The sequence below is a fragment of the Myotis nattereri genome (genome assembly GCF_964212035.1).
Source record: "Myotis nattereri genome assembly, chromosome: 1".
Lineage (NCBI taxonomy): Eukaryota > Metazoa > Chordata > Mammalia > Chiroptera > Vespertilionidae > Myotis > Myotis nattereri.
In genome coordinates, this window is record NC_138075.1 from 1342503 (window position 1) to 1367389 (window position 24887).

At 65.8% G+C, this 24887-nt stretch overlaps 3 protein-coding genes across 5 annotated transcripts; all 3 read right to left on the reverse strand.

The window, feature by feature from the left end:
* Window positions 1-392: 392 nt before the first annotated feature.
* TMEM121 (transmembrane protein 121) lies at window positions 393-4020 on the reverse strand. 3 transcript variants are annotated; one of them, XM_081097449.1, is made up of 2 exons: window positions 3882-4020; window positions 393-1890 (listed from the first exon to the last, which is right to left on the reverse strand). In XM_081097449.1, exon 2 carries the CDS (start codon window positions 1733-1735, stop codon window positions 773-775), a length of 963 nt encoding a protein of 320 aa, XP_080953575.1. In that variant the 5' UTR covers window positions 1736-1890; window positions 3882-4020; the 3' UTR covers window positions 393-772. The 3 variants fall into 3 exon arrangements, with proteins under 3 accessions (XP_080953575.1, XP_080953573.1, XP_080953574.1); XM_081097447.1 differs by lacking the exon at window positions 3882-4020 and adding an exon at window positions 3634-3835; XM_081097448.1 differs by lacking the exon at window positions 3882-4020 and adding an exon at window positions 3388-3545.
* Window positions 4021-14166: 10146 nt separating this feature from the next.
* TEDC1 (tubulin epsilon and delta complex 1) lies at window positions 14167-19028 on the reverse strand (the record flags this gene model as incomplete). Its single annotated transcript, XM_081114322.1, has 8 exons — window positions 14167-14734; window positions 15587-15760; window positions 16081-16167; window positions 16430-16528; window positions 17707-17862; window positions 18152-18354; window positions 18715-18793; window positions 18888-19028. The coding sequence occupies 8 exons, from the start codon at window positions 19026-19028 to the stop codon at window positions 14399-14401; spliced, it is 1275 nt and encodes a 424-aa protein (XP_080970448.1). The 3' UTR covers window positions 14167-14398.
* A 2934-nt stretch (window positions 19029-21962) lies between these two features.
* Window positions 21963-24143, reverse strand: CRIP1 (cysteine rich protein 1). Its single transcript, XM_081097473.1, has 5 exons — window positions 23490-24143; window positions 22470-22564; window positions 22338-22395; window positions 22199-22245; window positions 21963-22083 (listed from the first exon to the last, which is right to left on the reverse strand). Exons 1-4 carry the CDS (start codon window positions 23527-23529, stop codon window positions 22205-22207), a joined length of 234 nt encoding a protein of 77 aa, XP_080953599.1. The 5' UTR covers window positions 23530-24143; the 3' UTR covers window positions 21963-22083; window positions 22199-22204.
* Window positions 24144-24887: the final 744 nt, after the last annotated feature.

Consider the following 24887-nt stretch of genomic DNA (forward strand, 5'->3'; position numbering starts at 1 on the left):
TGCCCCTCTGGGCACCAGGCTGCCTGGGCCAGGGCTGCTGCAGGCGCCAGGGAGTCTGCGCCCGGGCCAGGCGGGGTGAGGTGAGGCCGGGCTCCAGATTCTTGGCCTCAGGCTGCAAGGGCCCAACTGGGGGGCCCTCGGGCACCTCAGCAGAATCAGGGGCTTGGAGATCCGCTGGGCCTGAGAGGCGGGGCAGGGACATGGGCCCGGGACACTGGGGGTGAGTCTGGGTTGGCATTAGGGTGCCCCTGGGGATGGGGACAGTTGAGATTGGAGAGGGCTCTCTGCCCGCCCCCAACTCCCCTAGGAGCCCCCTCCCCCCCAGCATCACTCTCTCACACACACCCCACCCCCCTCCCCAGGACGCAAACAGGCAGCAGTGAGACTTTGGGTACAAAACTGTAAACATGAGTCTTTAAAATGACAGAGGCCTCTTGGCCCCAACTCTGAGCCACAGGCCCCCAGGAGGGACCCCAGGGACCAGACCTCCCGCCCCCGCTGTCTTCCCTTCCCTCCCAGGCGCCCGCAGGCAGGGGACGGCCTTCCCCTCCGCACAGCCGCTGCTCTGGGGCGGGCTCCTGAGCGGGACGGGGCTGAGGTCCGGGGTCCGAGGGTCCCTGAGAGGAAGCAGCAGCTGCAGACCGGCGCTCCGAGCACCGGCCCGTGGGGAGCCCGCCCCACCCCTTCCATGCACACCGCACACCCCACCAGCCACGGTCTCCGCGCCGCCCCCGCGGGGGTGTGGGGGGAGGGTGCGGGCGGGCAGGCCCTGTCACGTGTCCAGAGCGTCGCGCGTGGGCGAGGGCGCGCGGGGGCGGCCCGGCGGGCCATGTAGCGGCGCGGGAAGCGGCCCCGAGGCGCGGCGCTGCGAGGGCGGCGGCGGCTGCAGCTCCAGGGCGAGCGCGGGCGGCGGGAAGTCGCGCACCTGGCGGCGGTACTCCAGGAAGGTGCAGGCCTTGGTGGCCAGCGCCACCACGTTCTTGCCGACGAAGATGGCCGAGACGCGGCTGTCCCGGGACAGCGCCAGGCTGGCGGCGCGCGCCAGCACGGCCACCACGTTGACGGTGACGAGGCTGAGCACGGGGTAGAGCATCATCTTCTGCGGCGCGATGTGCTCGCCCTGCATGCTGACCTCGCTGAGCGCCACGCAGGGCAGCACGAGCAGCAGCATGTAGCAGTAGAAGAAGGTCAGGCCCTCGGCCCACAGCGGCAGCCCGGTGCGCGGCGGCTCCCACAGGCCGGCCTGCATGTCCAGCAGGTCCAGCAGGTCCAGCGCCACCCAGAAGAGGCGGCCGCGCAGGTCCTCGCGCTTGCGGAAGGTGCGCACGTACTCCATGCGGTCGAGCGCCACGAGCAGCAGGAAGAGGCCGGGCACGCACACCGACAGCAGCAGCGTCAGGGCCTTGCGCGCCACCGGGTCCCCCGCGCCGCGCCGCGCCGCCTTGTAGTTCTGGAAGATGAAGTAGAGCTTGATCTCCAGCACGAAGACGTACAGGAACCAGAGGACCATGGCGTAGCCGCGCCGGGCCGTGCGCACCTCGGCGCCCACCCACACGGCCAGGTAGCGCAGCACCAGCAGGAAGCACACGTCGCCCACCAGCACGATGATGCACACGCCGATCTTGCGCGGGCCCTGGTTCTGCTGCACCAGGTAGGCGTCCATGACCGCCATGCTGCCCACGATCACCAGCGTGGTCAGGCACACGTGCCGCCGGTCCGGGGGCGGCAGCACCATGGTGGGCCGCCCGGACCCCGGCCTGGGGGCGCGCGGCCCCCGCGAAAGGCGGGGCGAGGCCCGGCAGCGGCGGCGCTCAGCCCGCGGACATGGCGCCGCGGGGCCCGTCCAGCCGCCCCGAGGGCGCCACGGCTCCCGGCCCGCGAGCTCGGAACCTGGGGAGACCAGAGAGGAAAGGTCAGAGCGCGGAGGAGCGGCCTCCCCCCCCCGCCCCGCCCGCGCCCTCGGTGGCTCGCGCGCGCGCCCAGGCGCGTCCCGGCCCCGGAGTCGGCCGCACGGCCCCCAGGGGGCGCTGCAGCCCCACCGGAGACCCGCGCTCTCCTTCCCGCCTCCGCCGGCCAAGGAACGGAACGGAAGTGGCTTCTCCACGCCGCGCGCGCACGCGTCCCCCGGGCCCGGTGGTTCATCCCTGCCGAGCCCACGCCGCCATCCCTCCGGCCCTGGCGGCCTAGGCCCCACGCCTGAGGCCGTTCCCGCGGGGACCCGGGCGTCCTCTCTCCCCGCGCCGCGCCGGGCGGGCCTGCGCCCTTGGGGAGTGGGGAGGCCCAGGCCCCATCCTGAGAGCCGGGGTTCTGACCCAGGACTGAGAGGCGTCCAAGTACAGAGGGTTCCATCCCGCAAGCCTCTCCAAGCCTCCCTGCCCAGCCCTGCATCCTCCCTGCCCGGCCGACTGGTCTCCCCGGGGCCCACCCTCCACGGGCATGAGGACCGTTCTCTGCGCTGCTCCCACCACGGCTGCACAGCCTTGGAGGCGGGCGTCCTGGCCGCAGCCCCTGCCCCTGGCCCTGCCCAGCACACCCCGCGGCCTGCGCACTGTGGAGCGGCCCCTGCACCCCCTCCCCTGCACCTTCACGCAAGACTCAGGTTGGGGTCCGCAGCTCGGGGCCTTCCGCACCCCTGGCACCAGTTGCTGTGGCTGCGCTGGTTGGGGTCCCACACCGGGCGGAGGGTCGCAGCCCCGGGCCGGCTCACTCCCGGGGGACACGGAGGCCCGCGCGCCCTCACGCACCCAGAGTCACTCGCAGACTCACTTCCCGCCGCGACCCTCGCCCCCTCCCCTCCACGGCGCCCGGCCCAGGGCGCTGTTCACTGTCGTGTCTGGACAGGAACATAAAGTGTGATGCCACCCGTACCTGGGGAGCAATGCTGGGCCTGCTCCGATGACCACGCGGCCCTCAATGATGGGGGGACCCCCCAGGGACCCCAGCACTCAGCTCACACCTGCAGTAGAGGGTGCCGCTGCCTCCCCGCCGTCATGCGCCCCTGCTCCCCACCCAGACACACCCCCTCTGCTCCCCCCGCTGGGCGGACAAGCTTGGCCCAGGGAGCCCCCCACACACACCAGGACCCCCTCTGGCTGCGGCGGCGGCCTGGGCATCCCCCCCCCACCCCCGCTCAGCGGGGCCAACGAGCCAGAGCAGCACCCCGCCCCCCGCCCCCCGCTCCCGCACCGCTAACCCCTTCCCGCATCCACTCCCCCGATCCCTCCGCACCCGAGCGGGACCCCATCCCCAGGCGAGCGCGCGGAGCCGGCCTGGTCCCTGCGCGCACAGCCCAGAAGGGCCTGAACCCCCCGCCGCTGGCCCGGCCCCCGCCCTCCCGCCCCGGCTGCCGCGTCGCCGGGTCCCACACGCCCTCCGCCCCGAACTCACAGCCGGCCCCGGGCCTCTCGCCCGCCAGCCCCGCGCTCTGCTCCCCGGCACCAGCCTCCGTGCCCACGAGGGGGGAACCAGGGCTGCGCCCCGACCGCCCCACCAGACCGAGGTCCGAGGCGGGGCTGCGCCTCGCTGCTGCGCCCAGGCCTCCGCGCGCCCGCGCCCCACCGCCCCCGCCGCCGCCAGTGCGAGCGCCCGGCCCGGCTCCCGCCCCGCTCCACGGACGCGCCCGCCCGCACCTACCCGCCCCCGGTCGGATGCTGCGCCCCGCGGGCCCAGAGTCTCCGCCGGGACCAGGCCGCCTCCTCCGCGGTCCGCTCCGCTGCGGCCCCGACCCCGCCCGAGGCCCCGCCCCGCGCCCCACGAGCCCGGCCGCCGCGGGGATGGGGTCCGGCGCCGTTGCCACGGCGACAGCACTGCGCAGCGGCAGCGCGGGCGGCACTGGGGAGCCGGACACCCCGGTCCACGCGCAGGCCCGGAACCCGCCTCACCCGCAGCCCTGACACGGCCGGAGGGGGCGTCTTGAAATCCCGCAGCAGCCCCAGCCCCGACCGCCCACACGGTGCCCCCCTCGCCCGCGTCAGCAGGCCCGTGGGCGCCCGTTCCGCTCGCGGAGCTGACCCCGCCGAGGGCGCCGGGCTGGCCGCTGAGCCTCTGCAGGGGGCGCTCGGTGACCCCCCCATTGGGTTACGCACTGAGCTCCGTGACCCTTTCTGAGGTGCATCCGATGTGTGTTCAAGGGAGGGGTCTGTTGTGGGTACACTGTGGCCCCAAACAGACACGCCCCCGCCCGCCCCCGCGCGCGGGCCCTTCTTTGGAAAGACTGCTGACTCTTGGATATAGCGGTTCCCCGTAAAGGAAGAATTTTTTAAATGTATTTTTATTGGTTTCAGAGAGGAAGGGAGAGGGAGAGAGAGAAACATCAATGACAAGAGCAGGTCTCTGATCAGCTGCCTCCTGCACGCCCACACGGGATGGGGCGCCACCCAGGCCTGTGCCCCGGCCGGGATGGAACGGAGACCCGGCTCAGGTCAGCGCTGGGCCGGCGGGCGGGCGGCGCCTGCGGCTCTTGCAGGTATTCCTGAGTATTTCATTCTCCTCGATGCCGCTGTACATGGGAGCGTTCTCTGGGTCTCTGGGCTGCTGGGGAGCGGAGGCGCCGTGGATTTCTGCCTGTGGCTCTTGTATCCTGCAGCCTTACTGAGCTCGCTGACTCCTCCTATCGCTGGGGTGCGGATCCCGCACCGTGGCCTCTACACGGGATCCCGGGCCTGCGAATAGAGGTGTTTCGTTTCTTCCTGGTGCCTTGCAGGTCTGGCTCCTGCTCATCGCCCTGGCTGGGCCCTCGGTGCAGGGCCCAGTGGGAGTGGAGAGGGTGAGGCCTGCCTTGAGCTGGTCTTGGGGGGAGGCGTTGAGTCCGGCTCCCCCCAGCATGCCGGGAGCTGCAGAGTGGGGCAGATTCCTTTCGGTGGAGGAGCTCCCCTTCTGGTCCACCAGTTAACTTGAACTAACGTAGCCCGGCCAGTGCATCACCCTATGAACCAGGAAGTCACAGGTTCGATTCCCAGTCAAGGGCACATGCCCAGGTTGCAGGCTCGATCCCCAGTGTGGGGTATACAGGAGGCAGCTGATCAACGGTTCTCTCTCATCACTGATGTTTCTATCTCTCTCTCCCTCTCCCTTCCTCTCTGAAATCAATAAAAATTTATTTTTTTTAAAAATAGCCCTAACTGGTTTGGCTCAGTGGATAGAGCATCAGCCTGCGGACTCAAGGGTCCCAGGTTCAATTCCGGTCAAGGGGCACATCCCCGGTAGGGGGTGTGCAGGAGGCAGCTGATCGATGTTTCTCTCTCATCGATGTTTCTGACTCTCTATCCCTCTCCCTTCCTCTCTGTAAAAAATCAATAAAATATATTTTAAAAAAATAAAGGTGATTCAACAGGGAAACAATAGTATTTTCACCACTTAAACATCTAAGTGCAAAAAAATTATCTCCAACCTAAACCTTACATCTTTTACAAATATTAACGCAACATGGATGATGGATCTAAATGTAAAACTGTAGCCCTGGCCAGTGTGGCTCAGTTGGTTGGGCGTGGTCCTGGGCACTGCCAGACGCATCCCCCGCTTGTGGGCTCCATCGCCAGCAGGGGGCGTACAAGAGGCAGCCAATCTATGTTTCTCTCAACAATGTTTCGCTCCCTCTCCCTTCCTCTCTCTAAAATCAATAAAAATATTTTTTTAATATATTTTATTGATTTTTTACAGAGAGGAAGGGAGAGGGATAGAGAGCTAGAAACATCGATGAGAGAGAAACATCGATCAGCTGCCTCCTGCACACCCCCCACTGGGGATGTGCCCGCAACCCAGGTACATGCCCTTGACCGGAATCGAACCCGGGACCCTTCAGTCCGCAGGCCGACGCTCTATCCACTGAGCCAAACCGGTTTTGGCATATTTTTAAAAAATAAATGTAAAACTATAAAACTTTTAGAAGAAAATATAAAAGAAAAACTGCATGACCTGTGGCAAGGCAAAAAATGTTTGGGTTTTTAAATATATTTTTATTAATTTCAGAGAGGAAGGGAGAGAGAGATAGAAACATCAATGATGAGAGAGAATCATTGATCGGCTGCCTCCTGCACGCCCCGCACTGGGGACTGAACCCACAACGCAGGCATGTGCCAGCACTGGGAATCGAAACGTGACCTCCTGGTTCATAGGTTGATGCTCAACCCCTGAGCTAGGCCGGCCAGGCCAAAAAATATGTTTAGACGTGGCACCAGAAGCACCATCCATAAAGATCAGCTGATCCACTGGAGACATAATGGAAAACTTCTCTGTGAGAGAATGAAAGACAAGTCACAGAGCGGGAGACGGTGTATGCAGATCACACATTGGACACAAGACGCACAGAATACCCTATATAATGCTCCTATATAATAAAAGGCTAATATGCAAATTGACGGAACAGCAGAACAACCGGTCTCTATGACGTACACTGACCACCAGGGGGCAGATGCTCAATGCAGGAGCTGCCCCCTGGTGGTAGGGTAGCGCCACTCAGCCAGAAGCCGGGCTCATGGCTGGCGTACGCAATGGTGGTGGCGGGAGCCTCTCCAGCCTCCGCAGCAGCGCTAAGGATGTCTGACTGCCTAATCCAGCGGTTCTCAACCTGTGGGTCGCGACCCCTTTGGCGGTCCAACGACCCTTTCACAGGGGTCGCCTAAGACCATCCTGCATATCAGAGATTTACATTATGATTCATAACAGCAGCCACATGACAGTTATGAAGTAGCAACGAAAATAATTTTATGGTTGGGCCACAACATGGGGAACTGTATTTAAAGGGCCAGAAGGTTGCCAAAACCGGTGTGGTACAGTGGATAGAGCGTCGGCCTGCGGACTGAGGGGTCCCAGGTTCGATTCCGGTCAAGGGCATGTACCTGGGTTGTGGGCACATCCCCAGTAGGGAGTGCGCAGGAGGCAGCTGATCGATGCTTCTCTCTCATCGATGTTTCTAACTCTCTGTCCCTCTCCCCTCCTCTCTGTAAAAAATCAATAAGATATATTTTAAAATAAATTAATTAAATAAAATAAATTTTTTAAAAAAGGAAGAAAAGACTGAGGAACCTTCCAGATGGAAGGAGGCCAGGGGGAGGGGTACCAAGTGAGCACACGGCGGGGCTGGGCCGGAGCCTGGCCGTCCTCAGGGCGGGGGCTGCAGGGCCTGCGGTCAGACGGCCGCGTGGTCATTTCCTGGCTTCGGGGGCGGAGCTGAGGTGCCACAGGAGGAAGCCATGACCTGGGGACACCCCGGGGTGAGGGTGCCGCGCAGTCCGTCTGCAGCTGGTTCTCGGAGGGCGAGAGGGCCCGTGCCAATCCGTATGAGCAGGCGCCTGCTGCGTGTGCATCACACGGTGTGCATGTCACATACATGTCACGAGTGGTGGGAGGGGATGCAACGTGAATGTCCACCGAGGACGTGGGAGCTGTGGGAACTTCCGCCGCTTTATTTGCAGTTATAATTATCTTCATTAATTTTTTTGTTGATCCTCACCCGAGATTTTTTTCCATTGATTTTTTTTTTTTTTTCTAAGAAAGAGTGGAGCCCTGGCTGTTTTGGCTCAGTGGATAGAATGTGGGACTGAAGGGTGTTGCGCGATCCCCAGGAGGGGGCGTGCAGGAGGCAGCCGACCCATGATGCTCTCTCATCACTGATGTTTCTATCTTTCGCTCCCTCTCCCTTCCTCTCTAAAATCAATAAAAATATTTTTTTTAAAGAAAGAGTGGAAGGGAGGGAAAGAGAGAGAGACACACACACACATCGATTGGTTCCCTCCCACACACACCCTGACCAGGCCAGGAATCAAACCCCCACCCCAGGTATATGCCCTTGACCAGCAATTGAACCCGCAACCCTTCAGTGCTCTAACCATTTAGCATACTGGCCAGGGCTGCAATTATTTTTGAGTGAAAAAAAATTTTTTTAATTTTGTTTTATTGCTTAAAATATTACAAAGAGTAGTACATATGGCTCCTTTTTTTTTCCCCCTTGACCTTCCCCCGGCCTCCCTTACCCCCCAGTGTCTTGTGTCCATTGGTTGTGCTTATATGCTAAACACAATTCTTTACATTAACAGGGTGAAGGGAACGCATTAGCAGATGCAGAAAGGCACTAATGGAATTCAGTAGCTGCTCAGGACTTAAGAAAAGGGCCCTCGGTGGAGGGCAGTGTCTGTCTGACCCCATGCGGTCTTGGGAAGAGGAGGCGGGCAGATGCCCGCGGCCACGGCGCTGGGCACAGTGCGGGTCTGGGTGACAGGTCACCCAGGCGGGAATGGCCAAAGGCGGTGGCGGGAACTGGCTCGCTGTCCCGAGAAACACGACTCCACGTGAGGCCAGCTACAGCGGTGCCTCCAGCGGACGGAGGCCAGATGGTAAGGGGACCCAGGAGCCCGTGACCTGGAGAGGGAGGCGCGTCCTAAGGAAAGCGGCCTGCCCTGGCCGGGCGCCCGGTGGCAGGGCATCGGCCCATGAGCCGAAGGGTCTTGGGTTCGATTCCCCATCGAGGGCACGCAGGGTGTAGGTCTGTACTCCAGCCCTGGTGGGGCGTGTGCAGGAGGCAACCAATCGATGAGTCTCTCTGACATGGGTGTTCCTCCCTCTCTCCTCTCCTCCCTCCCTCCCTCCTACTCTCTCTAAAAATCAATGGAAAAAATATCCTCAGCTGAGGATTAACAAAAAGGACGAAAAAGTTAATTGTGAAAACCAAGATGCAAAATAGCGATGAGCTCGATTAAAACAAAGCCTGCATTTCTGCTCCACAAGGGAAACCACAGCAGGTTTGTAACCGGATGACGATGGGACATTTATAACGTGCAAACGACGAGATCCATATCTCGACTCCTCAGAGCCTGCAGAGCAGCGTCAGGGAGACCGCAGTCCCCGACACGTGACCACGGGGTGTGAGGAGGCCGTTGGCAGGGAGGAAGCCCACAGCGCGAGGCTCAGGTGCGGGGATCAGAGACACGCCCCGTAGCCTGGAGAGCACGGAGGGAGGGGTGCGGCCGGGGTGGGCTGGCAGGTGCCCTGGGTCTGCCCCTGCGTGGACACCCCACGCCTGCGCCCACGGGGCCTCGAGAGAAGAGCCTGCAGGGCAGGGACCGGCTGTGCACACAGCTCGGAGGACGGAGCTTTATCACAGTGCTCAGTGGGAAACACAAACACTTCAGGAGTGAGAGCCCCAGTTCCCAAAGTGCGTGCCAAGGCACCCCAGTGCCGGAAGCCGGTCCTACCTCGCTGCTTGACACAGTCGCTGCAGGGAAGAAACATCTGCACAGCATGTGTTCCAAGGGACCCGGGGTATATGGCATACTGTTCTTCATATGTTTGCTCCCCTTCTTAGCGCTATGGGTTCGAACCAGGGCCGCCTCTCCGGGAAAGGTTGTTTCCGCAGGTGGGGATGTTTCCCCGGAGTTAGGGATTAACGGGACTAAGGGAGGGAATAGATCAGTAAAACCCCCCAGTGTTACAGAAATACCGTGTACCGCTTATGAGGAACTTGGACTAAGGCTGTTGGCAATAAATTTGGGACTTGCTAGGCCCACACCCCCAGGGGTCTGCCCACCAGAGAAAGTACCAAAGCCTGTGCCCCTGAAAACCCACCGACACAGGGCAGTCCCAGGGAAGACCACCAGCAAGGCTAAGAGGACAACCATCAAACAGTTAAAGAAATACCGCTGCCAACAATGCAGGCAGCTCCTTACCTAAAAATCTAATGCGAGCTGTGCAACCACCAAGACTTCAACTAAGTGCCAGGCAGGTAGTCGCCAGAGCCAAGAACAATCACGCTTAAGCTACAGAACCTTTACTGGGGCCACAGAATAGGAAAACCTCCCTCAGTTACTTCCTTGTAGCTTAACAGTGGAACAGTAGAATAGTGACCTTGGAATAGAAATAACAAACCAGCCCTTATAATGGAACACACACACTAACCTTTAGAATAGAATGTAGAAGCATAGACAATAGATAGGATTAAAATCAACAGAGCTAGATAGAGATAAGATTTTTAGCAAAGGTCAGATAAGAAAACAAGGAACTGTAAAAGGTCAAAGGGAGGACCCAAAACATACCACGATGTAACTATAGAGGCATGCTTATAGAATCAAATAGTGTAAATACAGTGGTAACAGGGCAATAAAAGAGAACCTGACTATGCTGATCATCTGAATGCTGTCTCCGTGTCCTTCATTCTTCGCCTACGCTGTCCACACCTTTGGGAACCCCTGGACCGCGGGGGCTGGACCCCGGCACCCCAGGGTGCCATAGGGCCTTCTCAGGCACTTTAAGGCGTTTTGGATTTTCGAGGAAAACACCACAGGGCTGGCCATGCTAGGAGCCTTGTGAATGACTGCACTGAGTTCTTTTTTTTCTTTTTTTAAAATATATTTTCTTGATTTTTTGCAGAGAGGAGGGGAGAGGGGTAGTTAGAAACATTGATGAGAGAGAAGCATCGATCAGCTGCCTCCTGCACACGCCCCTCTGGGGATGTGCCCGCAACCAAGGTATAAGCCCTTGACCGGAATCAAACCTGGTACCCTTGCGTCTGCAGGCTGACGCTCTACCCACTGAGGCACACCAGCTAGGGCTGGACTGAGTTCTGAGTTTCAATCCTGGGTTGCCCTGCAAGGCTGCTGCCATAGCAGCTGCGGTGGCGCAAGGTGACTCGGGCGGCAGCACCCTAGCTGACTGAGGTTGAGAAGGGATGCAGGGCCAGACACTCTGTTAGTAAGGAAGTGCAGCTATCAGAGAATTAAGGGTTTCATTGTTTTTTTCCCCCAATGTATGTGCTATTGTTGCTTTGTTTTTGGTTTTTTTCTGAACTGCTACCAGGTCATTAGGACCTAAATACTCAAGTTGTTAGCTCTGTAAACAGCTGTTAGGTGTGTGTTTTGGCCGAGGGCGCTGGGAAAAATTGCTGAGCGGCCACGACGCCATGGAAGAGTGGGAGCCTCAGAGGTGGACAGGGCCGGCCCGAGACCTCAGCCCACCACCTGGCCCCTCCCCACCACACACCAGCACTCTGGGGACCACAGTGGTGCCATCACACGCACACCTGGCTCTTGGTCCAGACAGCCGGACCCCAAACTGGAAAGGGAAGTCCACGCACCAGTCACAGCAGCAGAGACGTGGACACACCCGTGGGCACAAGCCATGGGTGGAGCAAACTGGTCCGTCCACACAATGCGCGGTGCTCAGCCTTTCTGAGTTTTTGTTATTCCTCATCCAACGATACGTTCCCATCGATTTTTAGAGAGCGGAGGGGAGAGACATCGATTGGTGGTTTAGGACTTGTCCCCCTAACCAGGCCGGGGATGGAGCCTGCAACTGGGGTATGTGCCCTTGACAGGAACCGAACCTGCGACCGTTCGGTCTGCAGGCCGATGTTCTATTCACTGAGCCAAGCTGGCTAGGGCAGGGGTCCTCAAACTTTTTAAACAGGGGCCAGTTCACCGTCCCTCAGACCGTTGGAGGGCCGGACTATAGTTAAAAAAAAAAACTATGAACAAATTCCTATGCACACTGCACATATATCTTATTTTGAAGTAAAAAAACAAGACGGGAACAAATACAATACTTGTGTTTGCATGTGGCCCGCGGGCCGGAGTTTGAGGACCCCTGGGCTCGGGCATCACTCAGCCTTTAAAAGGGGACGATGCTCGGCCGGCCTGGCTCAGTGGTTGTGCGTCGACCTATGAACCAGGAGGCCAGTTTGATTCCCGGTCAGGGCACAGGCCCGGGCTGCAGGCTCCATCCCGTGTGGGCCGTGCAGGAGGCAGCCGATCCATGGTTCTCCCTCTCTGAAATCAATAAAAATATACTTTTTTTAAAAAACAAAAAAGGACAGACATCGGACACCTGCCACAACACAGAGGGGCCGTGAGGACGTCGTGCTGAGTGAAATAAGCCAGACGCGGGACGGGCACTGTGACCCACCCACGCGGGTCCCTGGAGGAGTCACACCCTGGAGACAGACGGTGGACGGTGGGGCTCAGCTGGGGGAGGGGTGACGGGGCAGAGGCCCAGTTTGGGGAGAAGGGGTGCTCTGGATGACGGGGTTCACTCCATCAGGGGCCTGGGTGTCCGCACAAGCCCAAGTGTGCCCACCCCCCGGTCCGATGCTGCCAGGGCGCTGGGCCCGACCCTGGTTGTCCCTGGTTACAGAAGGTAAACAGTTATCTGACTTCCTGTTTCCTCTCTGAGGTGCCCGCCCTGGGATTTTGCTCATTTTGTGTTTTGTCTGTTTTTCACAATGAGTGATAGTTCTCTGTTCTCCACACCAATTCTATCAGCTACAAAGCCACGAATAAACTCTCCCGCTCCGGGGTCTGCACGTTCTGTGGCCTTCGAATAGCAGCCTCCTCATCGCTCTCGGCCCGAGGAAGCCGCTCCTCACAGACCAGCCCCACTTCCTGCAGGGCTGTCCCACAGAGCAGCCTTCACACCCCCGCTGGTCTCGGCTGGCTTGGGGGCAGGTGTCAGCCCTGGGGGTGGGGGCAGGTGTCAGCCCTGGGGGTGGGGGCAGGTGTCAGCCCTGGGTGGGGGGGCAGGTGTCAGTCCTGGGGGGGGCAGGTGTCAGCTCTGGGGGGGGACAGGTGTCAGCCCTGGGGTGGGGGGGCAGGTGTCAGCTCTGGGGGGACAGGTGTCAGCTCTGGGGGTGGGGGCAGGTGTCAGCCCTGGGGTGGGGGGGGCAGGTGTCAGCCCTGGGGTGGGGGGGCAGGTGTCAGCTCTGGGGGGACAGGTGTCAGCCCTGGGGTGGGGGGGCAGGTGTCAGCTCTGGGGGTGGGGGCAGGTGTCAGCCCTGGGGTGGGGGGGGGGGCAGGTGTCAGCTCTGGGCAGTGGGCTGGGTGCGGGTCCTGGGTCAGGCCTGTGGACTGTCACGTCACACGCAGCCGGGGCGGAGGCTGCCTGGAGCTGGGGGCAATGTGCTCGCGTGTCCCCTCGGAAGTGGTCAGACACGGCAGCCTGTGTGGGGACCGACCTGCCACCTGCCCACCTGGTGAGCTGCTCGGACCTCAGAGCGGCAGGGCCCCTGGGCTCCGGTCACGGCAGCCCTCGGAGGAGCCGGCGCCGTGGGGACTGCATCCCGGGCCGGGCCCCTCGCGGGTCACGATCGGCCACTAAAGTCACAGGACACGGGTGCCGTGACGGAGTGTATTCCCCACAGGCCAGTTTGAGGAGTGACAGTCCCGTAACAATGACTCTCGTCTGGGTCCCTACGAACCAAGGGCGCAGGGCCCAGGCCGTCCTGGCCGATGGCAGCCCCCACGAGGCAGGGGTTTCAGGGTGGAAGGGTCAGGATGGCTCAGGGCACCGGTGACCTCACACCGTCAGAGGGTCCGGCTGAGCCAGCAGGGATGACGAGACCTGGGAGGGGCTGGGAGGGGCTGGGGGGGGGGGCTGAGGGATCAGAGGGAGGGTTCCAGGCCAGGAGGGCGGGCACAGGCCCAGGCACTCCCTGGGGTCCAGCCCCACAAGGACAAGGCCAGGGGTGGCTCCTGACAGGCCTGCTGGCCACCACCTGGTCGGCCAGGGACTGGCTGAGGAGCCGGTGCCCATGTTGTGGGTCCAGCATCTCCCCCAACCCCTCCCCACCCCACCCCTCCCCCACCCCCACCCCACCCCTCCCCCACCCCCGGGCAGGCAGGAGAAGCTGACGAGACTAGGAGCGGGTGGGGCCAGAGGCCCAGGGGCCAGGAGTGGCCTTGGACCTGAGCTGGCCAGTGGCAGCAGCAGGAGGTGGCCCACCCACCGGCCCTTCACCTGCCCAGCAGCAGGTGGGGATCTGGGATTCGACGGCCCTGGGAGGTGGGGGGCTGCTGGGGGACAGGGCTGAGGCTGCCTGCGTCTCCGGGGAGGGGTTCCAGCGGCGGGCACGTCCCGCACACAGATGTCTCTTTGTCAGGGCCAGCAGCCTCAGGCACAAAGCCCCTCTGTCCACGGTGGCCTTCCCCTCACCCCGGCGCTGCCCCCGCCCCAGCTCCCATGCGCCCCCGCAAACACCAGGCGCAGGCCCGGCCCAGGTGGCATGGCAGCCAGGATGAGGGACAGCAGACAGCCAGGGGGCGCCCAGGGCAATGCCTGCCCCCAGGGCCCTGGCACCACCAGGCTACAGGCCACACCTGTCGCTCCAACGCCCAGCTCCTCTGGCGCCCACTGCCCAGGGTCCCTCCCCACCCGTGTCCAGACAGGGACGGCCGTTAGCTGGGCCCTGCAGGGAGGTCTCTGCTTCTGAGTCCTCGCTCGACCCACCAAGCCCACGGCCCCCGCGCTGGACGTGTCCTGACCCGGGCGGGGGGACGCCCATGCCGCTCCCACTACTGGGGCCGAGGGCTGAGCTCTGTCCAAAGCAGGGAGGGGCCAGGGCCGGAGCCCAGGGCGCCGCTCCTCCGTGGGCCCCACGGCCATGCACGCGGACGCTGCGGCGCCAAGGCCAGGCCCGGCCTCAGCGTCTGGGCGGCGGGATCCAGATGAGGCCGGGCAGGGCTCCCGCCAGCCTGGCCAGCTGCTGCCGGCACTGCTCCTGGAGCTGGCGCAGCGTCTCCTCCAGGCAGGCCTCCCGGCTCCTCAGCGCCCCGATCACCTCAGCAGCCCGCAGGCCCGGGCCCCCTGGCCCCCCAGCCTCGGTCCTCACCAGCCGGTAGGGCCCGTGGGGCTGGGCCCGGCCCCCGCCTCGCGCCCAGGCCTGCCGCAGGGCTGCCAGCTCCCGGCCCACGGCCTCCCGTGCGGCCTCCTGTGCGGCCTGCCGCGCGGCGCTCCACTCCGGCCCCTGGCCTCCGACCTGCAAGGGGAGAAGCCGGTGACACGAGTGCCAAGAGCAGCCACAGCCCCGGGACACGGCTTCAGCCCTCGCTCTCGGGGCCTGGCACGCCCCCAGGGGCCCCACGACTTGGCTCCCAGGGAAGCAAGGCCAACCCCGCAGCAGCTCCAAGGCCGGCCCTTCCGGGCCCTGCGTCACCCTCCCCCCACCCTGCACCCCGAGCAGCTGTGGGCTCCCGGCCACAGGGCAACAACCTGACGCCCCCAGTCCTGCAGGACCCACCCCTCAGGCCCACCTCGCTCTCCAGGGTGGGGTCTGGGGGCACACCTTGGGGCCCACTTAGAGTTCAGACCCCCCAGGACACACACCCCGGGGACACCCACCTCAGCCCCACCTGCCACTCCTGGGCAGCCCAGCCCCCCGGTCCTGATTCCAGGAGGGGGAGGGGGAGGGGGACTGGACTGAGGGTGCAGCCGGCTGAGGCCACCAGTGCTGGCCGGGAGGCTTCACCCATGGCCCCAGAGAACGCCCTGGCCCTGACCCGGGGGTTCCCAGCAGGAAAGCATCAAGGGCCCTGAGCCAGGACAAGTGCCAGCCTTTCCTGTACAAAACCCCCTGCAGGCGTCAGCTGTCACCGCCTGGGGGCGGGGGGGGGCGCCTGAACAGCAGCAAGACCACCAGGCCCCCTCCAGCCGGGCCCTCAGGCCACACTGGAGACTTTGGGGAAACCCGCCCCTGGGACGGGAGCTGGGTGGGGCCTGCCTGTGCACCTCCGCCTCCGCTGGAGTCTGACCCCTGAGCACACCACCCACGCTCCGGCGAACCCACGTGAACTCCCGTGGTCTGTGAACACCGGCAGCCCTGCGCCCTCACCCTGGCCGCCCAGGCCGCCCGCCGGGCTCCCACCGCCGCCTGGAGCTCCTCCTGCAGGGCCTGCAGCTCCCACGCCGCCGGGCCCCGTGCACCGGCCCTGCACCCACGCCCTTGTAGACGGGGCGGGAACTTGGGCTGCGAGGCCTCCGGGGGGCAGGCCCCCAGGACCGTGTCCTGCAGAGAGAGACCCGAGTGAGGGCAGCACAGGCCTGGGCACCACACGCACAGCCCAGACCCAGCACCCAGCCAGGGGGGGCGGAGGCCCAGGCTACACAGCAAGCCGGGCAGCTCCCAGCACCCAGGTGGCCTGCAAACCCGAGAAGTCGGCTCCCCCACAGCTGGCAGAGGGGACCACTGGACATTTGGAAGGAGCCCCAGGCACAGCACCGCGGGCCTCCCACTCCCCACGCCCTGGGTGGCTGTGGTCCAGGCCAGGGAGGGAGGGAAGGAGGGAGGGAGGGAGGGAGGGAGGCGGCGGGTCTCAGGGTCCTGACCATCCACTGCCAGAAGACCAGCTCCCGCCTCCGCCACTCCAGCGCAGCCTCTAGGCGGGCGTTCTCACTCTCCAGCCTCTGCAGCAGCTGCAGCGCAAACCAGAGAGCAGGCCACTCAGGCGTCCCCATCACCAGGCAACATGAGCCCGAGGTGCCAACACCATCAGCTGGGACACTGGGTGGTCTGCCTTAATCCCAGCACCTCCCTGGCCCCGCCCCTGTGGGCACAGAGCAGCAGGTCTGCATTCCTGCCCCGATGGCCCAGGGGTGGGAGAGGGCCCCCCACAGGCAAGATGGCGAGCTTGGCAGACAGGAACAGGTCCCTCCCACCGCAAGCACCAGCCCTGACCTGCCGGCCGCCCTCCGGGTCCCTGAGCAGCTCCGTTTCGGCGACAGACAGGTGGCCGAGGCTGCGGTCGCCGTGGCAGCCACGGGTGTACGCGTGGATCTGGGACGAGCAGCACAGGGCCTGGTGAGCAGGGCCCCTCAGGGCGTCTCACCTGCCAAGTCGGCCCCGGGCAGGACCGTCCTCCGCTGCGGGGACCGCGCTGGCCCAGAGCCTGCAGAGTGAGGGGCCCTGGGCAGCTCCCCCACAGCCTCCCAACCCCACCCAGCCCCGGGGGCACGGGGGGTGCAGAAGGCCACCTCTGCTTCCTTCCCTCCTCAGTTCGTCAAGTGCCAGGACCGTGTGGTGAGAGAAACAGCCTGTGGACGGGCTCGTGGTCCAGTGGGGCCAAAGGCGGGGCCCGGAGCAGCCCGTGTGGCCTGGGGGGCAGAGCGGGCTGCGCCGCCAGTGAGGCCGGAAGGTGGCCGTGCCCCCAGCTGCAGGAGTGGCTGGAGCCGAGGCCAGGCAAGAGGGAGTGAGGGGTCCCGGGGGGCCAGCCAAGCAGAAGACCCTGTGCTGGGGTGGACATGCAGGCTGGAGGGGTCCCGCACCGAGGAGGGAGCCCAAGGCCACCCGCCCAGCCAACTCTCAGCCCAGAACTGGCACTGGGCCTGTGGGGGACACCTGTGCCCACCGGCTGAGCCCTATCGGCCTTCAAGAACCTACCGGAGCTGCCCCCGCCCACCAGCCCACACCCAGGACACAGCGAGAGGGGCAGCTGCCCAGGCCGTGACTCCCCGAGGCCTGAGCCCGTGGCATTGCTCAGTGACACCAACCTGAGGCTTCTGGGGATCTTGGTGGACAGGACAGCCAATCCCACTGGCTCCTGCCCCACCGGCTCCTGCCCCACAGGCTCCTGCCCCACCGACTCCCTGCCCCACCGCTCCTGCCCCACCGGCTCCCTGTCCCACCGGCTCCTGCCCCACCGACTCCCTGCCCCACCGCTCCTGCCCCACCGGCTCCCTGTCCCACCGGCTCCTGCCCCACCGACTCCCTGTCCCAGCCATGTCCAGCCCCACCTGCCCTAGGCCCCCTCCTGGAGCACCTGGAGCCCCAGGCTCAGGCTCCCGGCAGTGGCCAACCAGTGAGCCCCCCGCCAGGCCCAGGAGGTCCTCATCAGCCAAAGGCCAAGGCCCCGCCCATGCAGGGCCTGGAGGGACAGGCCACAGGCAGGGAGAGGAGCCGGGCAGCCCGGAGCCGGGGGTAGCTGCCCTGCGTGGACAGGCCCCCGGAGGCACTACCTTGCCCAGGAGGGCACACTGCTCCTGCTGACTGGCCATCAAGTTTCGCCACCGAAATCGCAGCTTTCCCATCAGCCACTGCAGGTGGCGCACGTCCACAGGGCCGGCGGCGTCCACCCGCGGTGCAGGCTGGCCAGGGCTGGCCAGGGCCCCACACTGGAGAGGGAGCACAGGTCAGGCCAAGAAGGGGAACGAGAAAGGAGGCTAAGCGCCGTGGGGTCCCCAGGGTGCCAGGGGAAGAGCCAGGGCCAGAGCTCGGGGGCACACTCCCTGCCCTGGAGGAGGGCGGGCAGAGGCGGGGCCCAGGGGCAGCCCTGCCTCTGTCCTCACCTGGGCAGCCAGGATGACAACACCGACCCCCCACACCGGGCTGTCCCCGCAAGTCTGGCGGCCGCACCCGAGGTCTGGGCCACGGGTGGGAGGCTCACCCTCACCCCACACTCACCTCACACACAGGCATCTCGTCGCCCAGCCGCACGCGGGTCTGGGCCAGCAGCCGCTCGGGCAGGGGCTCCCGGGCCAGGAGCCAGGCGAGGGCCAGGAGCAGCTCGCGGCTGCCCTGGGACCCGTCCTCGGGGAGCCGAGCCAGCCCGAGCCGGGGGTAGCCCTGGGCGCGCAGCGCCGCCTTCACCCAGCGGGCCTGGGCCTCTGCGGGCAGGAGGCCGGCTCAGGGGGCGTCCGCTGCACCCCGGCCCTAAGGGACACCCCACGACTCCCAAAATCAGGCCTGGAGGGGCGGGACTTAACCTGGGTGGAGAGGCAGGGCTTATGGGTGGGCGGGGCCGAGCCTATGAGGCGGGGCTAAGTGGGACCTACGGGGCGGGGCTTGCGAGAGTGGGCGGGGCCAAAGCCTAAGGGGCGTGAACGCTTCCCCGAAAGCCGGTGCTACCTAGACGGGGCTCACACGGGATGGGCGTGGCGCGGGGCGTGGTTTACCCTCGTGGGCGGGGCCGTGAGTCGTGGGTGGTGCCGAGCCCACCCGGGCGGGGCTGGAGGGGCGGGGCTTACCCGGGGCGCGCGAGGCCGAGGCGCGGTCAGCCCGCAGCAGCGAGAGCACGCGGAAGAGCAGCCGCCAGAGTGCGGGCGCCTGCGGGGACGGAGCGGGGCGGTCAGCAGGCCCGGGCCTCCCAGCGACCGCCCGGGGCCCCACCGGGCCTGGCCGCCTGCCCCGCGGGCCTCACCGCTTCCGGACGGTCGAACTTGGCGCGGCGGAAGATCTCGGGGCTGGGCCCGGCGGGCAGCGAGCGGCTCAGCGCGGCGATGGCCTCGGGCAGAGCCCCAGCCGCGTCCGCCAGGTCCGCCCGGCGCCGCCGCCGCCCCATGCAGCCCGCGCGGGCCTTGAACGACCGCGCTCCGCCGCGGCGGGTGCCCGCGCCCAATCCCCGCGCCGGTGCCGCCTCTGCCGCTCCCGCGCCCAATCCCCGCGCGGGCCTGGCCACGCCCCCGGTCCCGGCCCAATGAGCGGCGGCCCCGGCGTGTGAGTGCCGTCCGTCCAGCCCGCTGCGGAGGCACTTCCGGCCCAGCTGAACCAATCGGCGTTCACAGCTCCCGGGGTCCGCTGTGTGCGGCTCAATAGCGGCCGCACCCGACTCCGCCGGCCCAGGCCCCCCATCAATGCCTCTCCCGAGCGGTAGCCTGGCCGCCGCCGCAGGGTCCGAGGCCGCGCTCGGGGCACCCCGGCCGCCGCGAGGGTCGCGCAAATGGGCAGCACCGACCTCCGCGGCGCCCTCTCGGGCCTGGCCGCCAGGGGGCGCTCGAGCCCGCAGCGCGCACCGGGACCGGGTGGCGGGGACGGGCCCTGGATACGCCGCCCCCCCCCTCCCCCGGCAGCTCAGCCCCGCCGCGCTCGGGGCGGGTCGGGGGGGGCTCCGCCGGGAGGCCAGAGGCTCTCCCCGCAGATCCTCACGCCCAGCTTCCCGGCCCGGCCCGCCCACCAGCCCCCTGTGCCCCGACCGCCAGCTTCCCCTCCCTCCCGCCATCGAAGAGTCTTTGGGGGAGCCTGGGAAAGCGGGTGGGCGGCCGCGTGTTCCCCCGACAGCCCGTCCCGGAGCCTGAGACGGTGCCCACGGACACGGAAGTCACCGCGGCTCTGTGCACCCGCAGCCCAGGCGGCCGGCTCTGCGGGAGCCCATCCCGGAGGCGCTCGTGCTGCCGCGTCCGTGCACCATCCGCACGTGTCCGGAAACGCGCGGGTGCAGGGACGGGGCGGGCGGCTGTGCCTGGAGGCCTGGGGCGGGGCACGAGGGAACTTTTGTGGACTGAGGCTGCAGCAGCCTGTGAACTGGTTACACACCATTGAATGTGTGCAGGTGCCGTTTATGGCATGTAAGTGACACCTCAAAGCTGCAAATAAGACAGAGTGGGGGGGGGGGAGAGGCGAGAGAGAGAGAGAGAGAGAGAGAGAGAGAGAGAGAGAGAGAGAGGAGGAAGGAAGGCAGTCTTGACCCCCGCCAAACCCACAGAAACTGCGGACACGCCTGACCCCGTCTTCCTCCTAGGCCTCGCCTTTGCTCACCTGCCTCAGGCACAACCAGCTCTTCACCCCTGTGCCCCCATAACTGGCCTCCTCCTTCCCCAGCCTCCTCCTCAGGTGCCCTGGGTCCCCCTGCCCTGGAACCCCCCACCCCCCATTTACCAGCTCAGGGCGTGCCGCCTGCTCTCTGGCCCCCCCATCAGTCCCCTCCCAGGTCCCAGGTCCAGCCGCAGCTCAGGCTGAGACCAGCACCAGCGTCCAGTCTGGCCCTGCCTTCTCGCTCCACAGCGGCCGGAGGCCTGGCTGACCGGCTCTCCCTGCAGGCCGGCGCTCTCCACACTCACCCCAAGTTGCCCCCTGGGGGATCTCTGCTGCCATCCAGCGATCCGTGTCCCGTCAGCTCGGGACACACTGTCCTGTGCCCCTGCTGCCCACTGTTCCCAGCCCAGCCCACACCGTCCACTGAGAACCTCGCCTCAGCTGCCCCAGCCTCTCTAGCTCCCACCTCTGGGAATTCAGTGAGTCACTCCATCTTCCTTTTTTTTTTTCCTTAAATCCTCACCCAAGAATGTTTTTTCATTGATTTTTAGAGAGAGTGGAAGAGAGAGAGACAGAAACGTCAGTGTGAGAGAAACACATCGATTGGTTGCCTCCTGCGCAAGCGCCAACCAGGGCCCAGGCCGGGGAGGAGCCTGCGACCGAGGTGCCTGCCCTTGGCCAGAATCCAGCCCGGACCCTGGGGTCACAGGCCAACGCTCTAACCACTGAGAAACCAGCTACGGCCGGAGGCTATATTTTTATCGATTTTCAGAGGGAGGGAGAGAAAAACATCTATCAGTTGCCTCCCATACATGTCCCGAGGGAGGATCGAACCCACAACCTAGGTACATACCCTGAGTGGGAATGAAACTCGAAACCTTTGGGTGTCCGGGACGCTCCAACCAACTGAGCTGCCTGTCTGTCTCACACCCCTCACTGCAAGCTGCCTTTCAGGCCCGCCCGCAGCCCCCCAGTCTGTCCGACCCCCAGCCTGTCCGACCCCAGCCTGTCCACCCCCCCCAGCCTGTCCGACCCCCCCAGCCTGTCCAGCCAGGCCTGCAGGAGCCCCACCAAGGCCCTGGGGCAGTGGCCTCAGGCTGAGATCACCCCTCTGGCTCTCCCAGCAGAGAGGTCAGCAGAGACTCGGGAGGGAGGAGTGGCGGGCGGGCTGGGGGGGGGGGGCAGGGGACGTGGGGAGGGCTCTGGGGTTGGCCAAGTCCCCAGCTGCGGCCGAACTGACATGGGAGTTTCCAAAAAGCCCCCAGTGGTCACTGCACAGCCAGTCCTCAAATGCCCCATTCGGGTGGCGGCCACTGGGTAGTCCCCGGGCACAAGGCCAGTGAGGGGCAGTGGTGTCCAGTGGGGAGATGGGTGAGGATGGGAACAAGGTTGGGTCAGCAAGAAGTGGGGAGGGCGGGCGAGGACACCCCACCACAGCTCCCCGAAGCTCAAAACCGGAACCAGCGCGAGCTCAGCTGACTCACCCTGCACTGGCCTCCCACTCCTGCCCCGGGGCCTGGTGTTCCCGCTGACCTGTTGGCTGCCCATGCCTTCCCCTCGCCCCATGGGGCTGGGCACCTTGGGGCCTGAGAGCTGGCGAGCTGGGCCCCATGGGGCTGCCCAGGGTGGCCAGCCACTCCCCGCAGAGGGCGCCGCAGCCTGCAGTGGCCCCCGCAGACCCCCCAGGGCACAGGGTGCGCGCGTCAGGACCCCCCCCCCCAACAACAGGCACACACAGGCAAGCTTCCCGTTCGGGTTTATTGAGGGCGTGGGGTCTGTGGAGCCCCAGGAGTTACGGCTGGGCATCAGCCTGGAGGGGCAGCAGTCCAGGTCCAGGGGGCAGCCAGGGGTGGGGTCTCCACAACCTGCGGGGAGACAGGGGCACAGGTAGGGGCAGGCTTTGCTCAGGACGGGGGGGTGGGCGAGGGGGTGAGGGGCCATCCTGAGGGCCGCTGGTCTGGGGATCAGGGTGGGGTGTACCTGGGTCTACTTGAAGGTGTGACTCTCAGCGCCACCTCGACCAAAGCCTACAGAGAAAACAGCGTGCAGGTGAGAGGTGGCCAGAGGCCTGGGGGGCTGGGTCCGGCGTGGGGGGCCCGTGAGGCCTCGGGGAGCTTACCTTTGGGTCCGAACATGGCCGCGTAGCAGGGGTGGTTGCAGTAGGGCTTGCCTTCATGCTGCAGAGAGAGAGGCCATGAGGGCTGTCCCCCCTCCCTCTCCCCCACCCCTGCTGCCCTCAGGCCCCGCCTACCTCGGCATGGCCCCCTGAGGTCAGGGTCTTCCCGCACTTCTCACACTTGAGGCAGGGCCGGTGCCAGTCCTTCCCCAGGGACGTCACCCGCTCGGCTGCAAAAGGGCAGACAGGTCCCCTGAGACGCTGCCCTGGGGTGCAGGGCGCACTCCTCTCGCTCCCGCTCTCTGGCCACCTCCGCCCGGGGCCCACCCCAAGTCTCAATGGCCTTTGTGGTTTTTGTTTGTTTGTTTTTAAATATTTTTACTGATTTCAGAGAGGAAGGGAGAAGGAGAGACTCAATGATCAGATTCATTGATCAGCTGCCTCCTGCAGGCCCCCATTGGGGATGCAGCCTGAGGCCGACCTGTGGTGGCCTTGACGGGACCCTTCAGTCCGCAGGCCGATGCTCTATCCACTGAGCCACAGCGGCCAGGGCGCGATGGCCCTTGGCCCTCCAGTCCCCGGGGTGCGGGTGCGTCCAGCCAAGCAGATGGGAGGGCGCTGGCCCTGGGCTGCGGGCGGGCGGGCCTGGGGGTCAGGAGGCCTGGCTGGGGCGGAGCCCTCAGACTCTGCACCCGCGGGGTGGGGCCTGCGGGGCGCCCTCTCCGTGGCCCCGCCGACTTCCCACTTCCTCCTGCGCCTCTCAGGGCGGGACCCGGCGGTGGGACCCGGGCGCAGGGCGGGAAGGCGGCCCCCGCGGGGCCGCAGCGCCTGGGACAGCGCCCGGGGCGCGGGTTTCCGGGTCTGTTTTCACTCGGCGCGGGGCTGGGAGGGGCGGCCGGGCCCCGCGATCCTTCTCCCCTCGGGGTCCCCGCCCAGGCTGCGCCCAGGAGGAGGAGGCAGGAGAAACCCGGACTAAAGATGGGGAGACCCGGAGGCAGGAGACGCAGGGTCACCCCACGCGGGGGTCCCCACTGCACACTCGGCGGCCGCGGACGGGGCGCTTTCCCGGGGCCCCGGGCGCCCCACCCCTGAGCGCCCTGAGCGGGGCGCCCGTGGCCGGGCTCGGGGGGCCGCGGTGGGGGCGGGGGCGCTCACCGAAGTACACCTCCTTCTGGCACTTGGGGCACTTGGGCATGGCGGCGGCGGCGGCGGCGGCGCGGGCGGACGGACGGCGGGAACCGGGAGGCGCGCGGACTGGGTGGGTCCCGCGGGGCGCTCGCCTTTCAGGGAACCTGGGACCCCGCCTCTGGGAGGTCCGCCCCTCGCGCCCCGCCCCCCAACTCTGGGCCGGGACCCAAGGACCTCGGCTCCAAGTCGGGGGGCGGAGAAAGGTCAGCCGGGTCCGTCCCCGCCTCCGGGCAGGCGCCAGGCTTGGCGGATCGGACGCTAGGCTCGGTGCGCGGGCGCCCGTGGGGACGCCCTGAAGCGGGGCGACCCCGGGGCCCAGCCCCACCCCTGGCCCCGGGCGGCGGAGTCGCCGAGTCCAGGATGTGCGCACGGGGCTCGCCACCGGCTGGAGCCCCAGGGGACGGGCGGGAGCGGGCGGGAGGGCTCACCTGTGAGAGGCCGGCAGGTGTGGCCACACCCCACTCCCTCCCGGTCCCTGGGGCAGAGGCTGGAGCCGCCGGGGGAGCCCGCGGCGGGGGGGGGGGGGCCACTAGGAACTCCCCCAGGAACTCCCCCAGGCCTTCCCCACCCGGGCCCGCCCCTCCGCGAGACACCCACCCCCTGGGAATCCCATCGCGCAGTGGGGACGTCCCGGAGGGATTCGGAGAGGGAACTGCAGGGGGGCGGGTCCCCCCTTTCGGGAGACAGCACGGCTGGGCCCGGGGCTGGGGGGATGGTGGGCGCCCCACCTAGGCTGTCTCCAGAGTCCAGCCCCCGGGGTGGGGGTGGAGGTGGTGGGGGGGTGTCCTCTTCTCCGGGGAAGCGCCTAGGGGCGGGGCGCCCGAGTTCGCTGACCTGGACACTCTGGCCCACGCCTCCCCGTGCCAGGCAGAGACCGGGGCACCCGCCCGCCCAGGGAATGGGGTGGGTCCAGGGGGCTGGGGCTGGGCCCGGGGTCCCCAGCCATCCTTGCACTGCCAGTGCCAGGGTGCAGGTGGGACGCGGGGGACGCTCCCTGAAAATCCCCCCTCCCGCCTGGTCACTCACTCAGGCCCTCCCGGTCTGTGCTAGGGGGGCGGGGCTGTGCCCCCTGCTCCCAAGCGCCCCGTGCCACACCCAGTTTCTTGGCTTCACCAGCCTCCCCCCCTGCCCCCGCCTGCCCCAGCTTTCCCTCCCCTCTGCCTAGGGCTCCTCCCCGCGGCCACCACCCCTACCAGCGTCCTCATCTCCCCTCAACACACCCATCCCCCAAAGCACATCATCCCTGGGCCCCTCTCCCGTCCCTGTGGAGGGGACCACCTTCCCACAGGGCTCAGGGGCTCCTGGCCTCCCCCTCCCTGAAGCCCACCTGCCTGCCCCCAAGCCCTGCAGCCGGATCCTGGGATA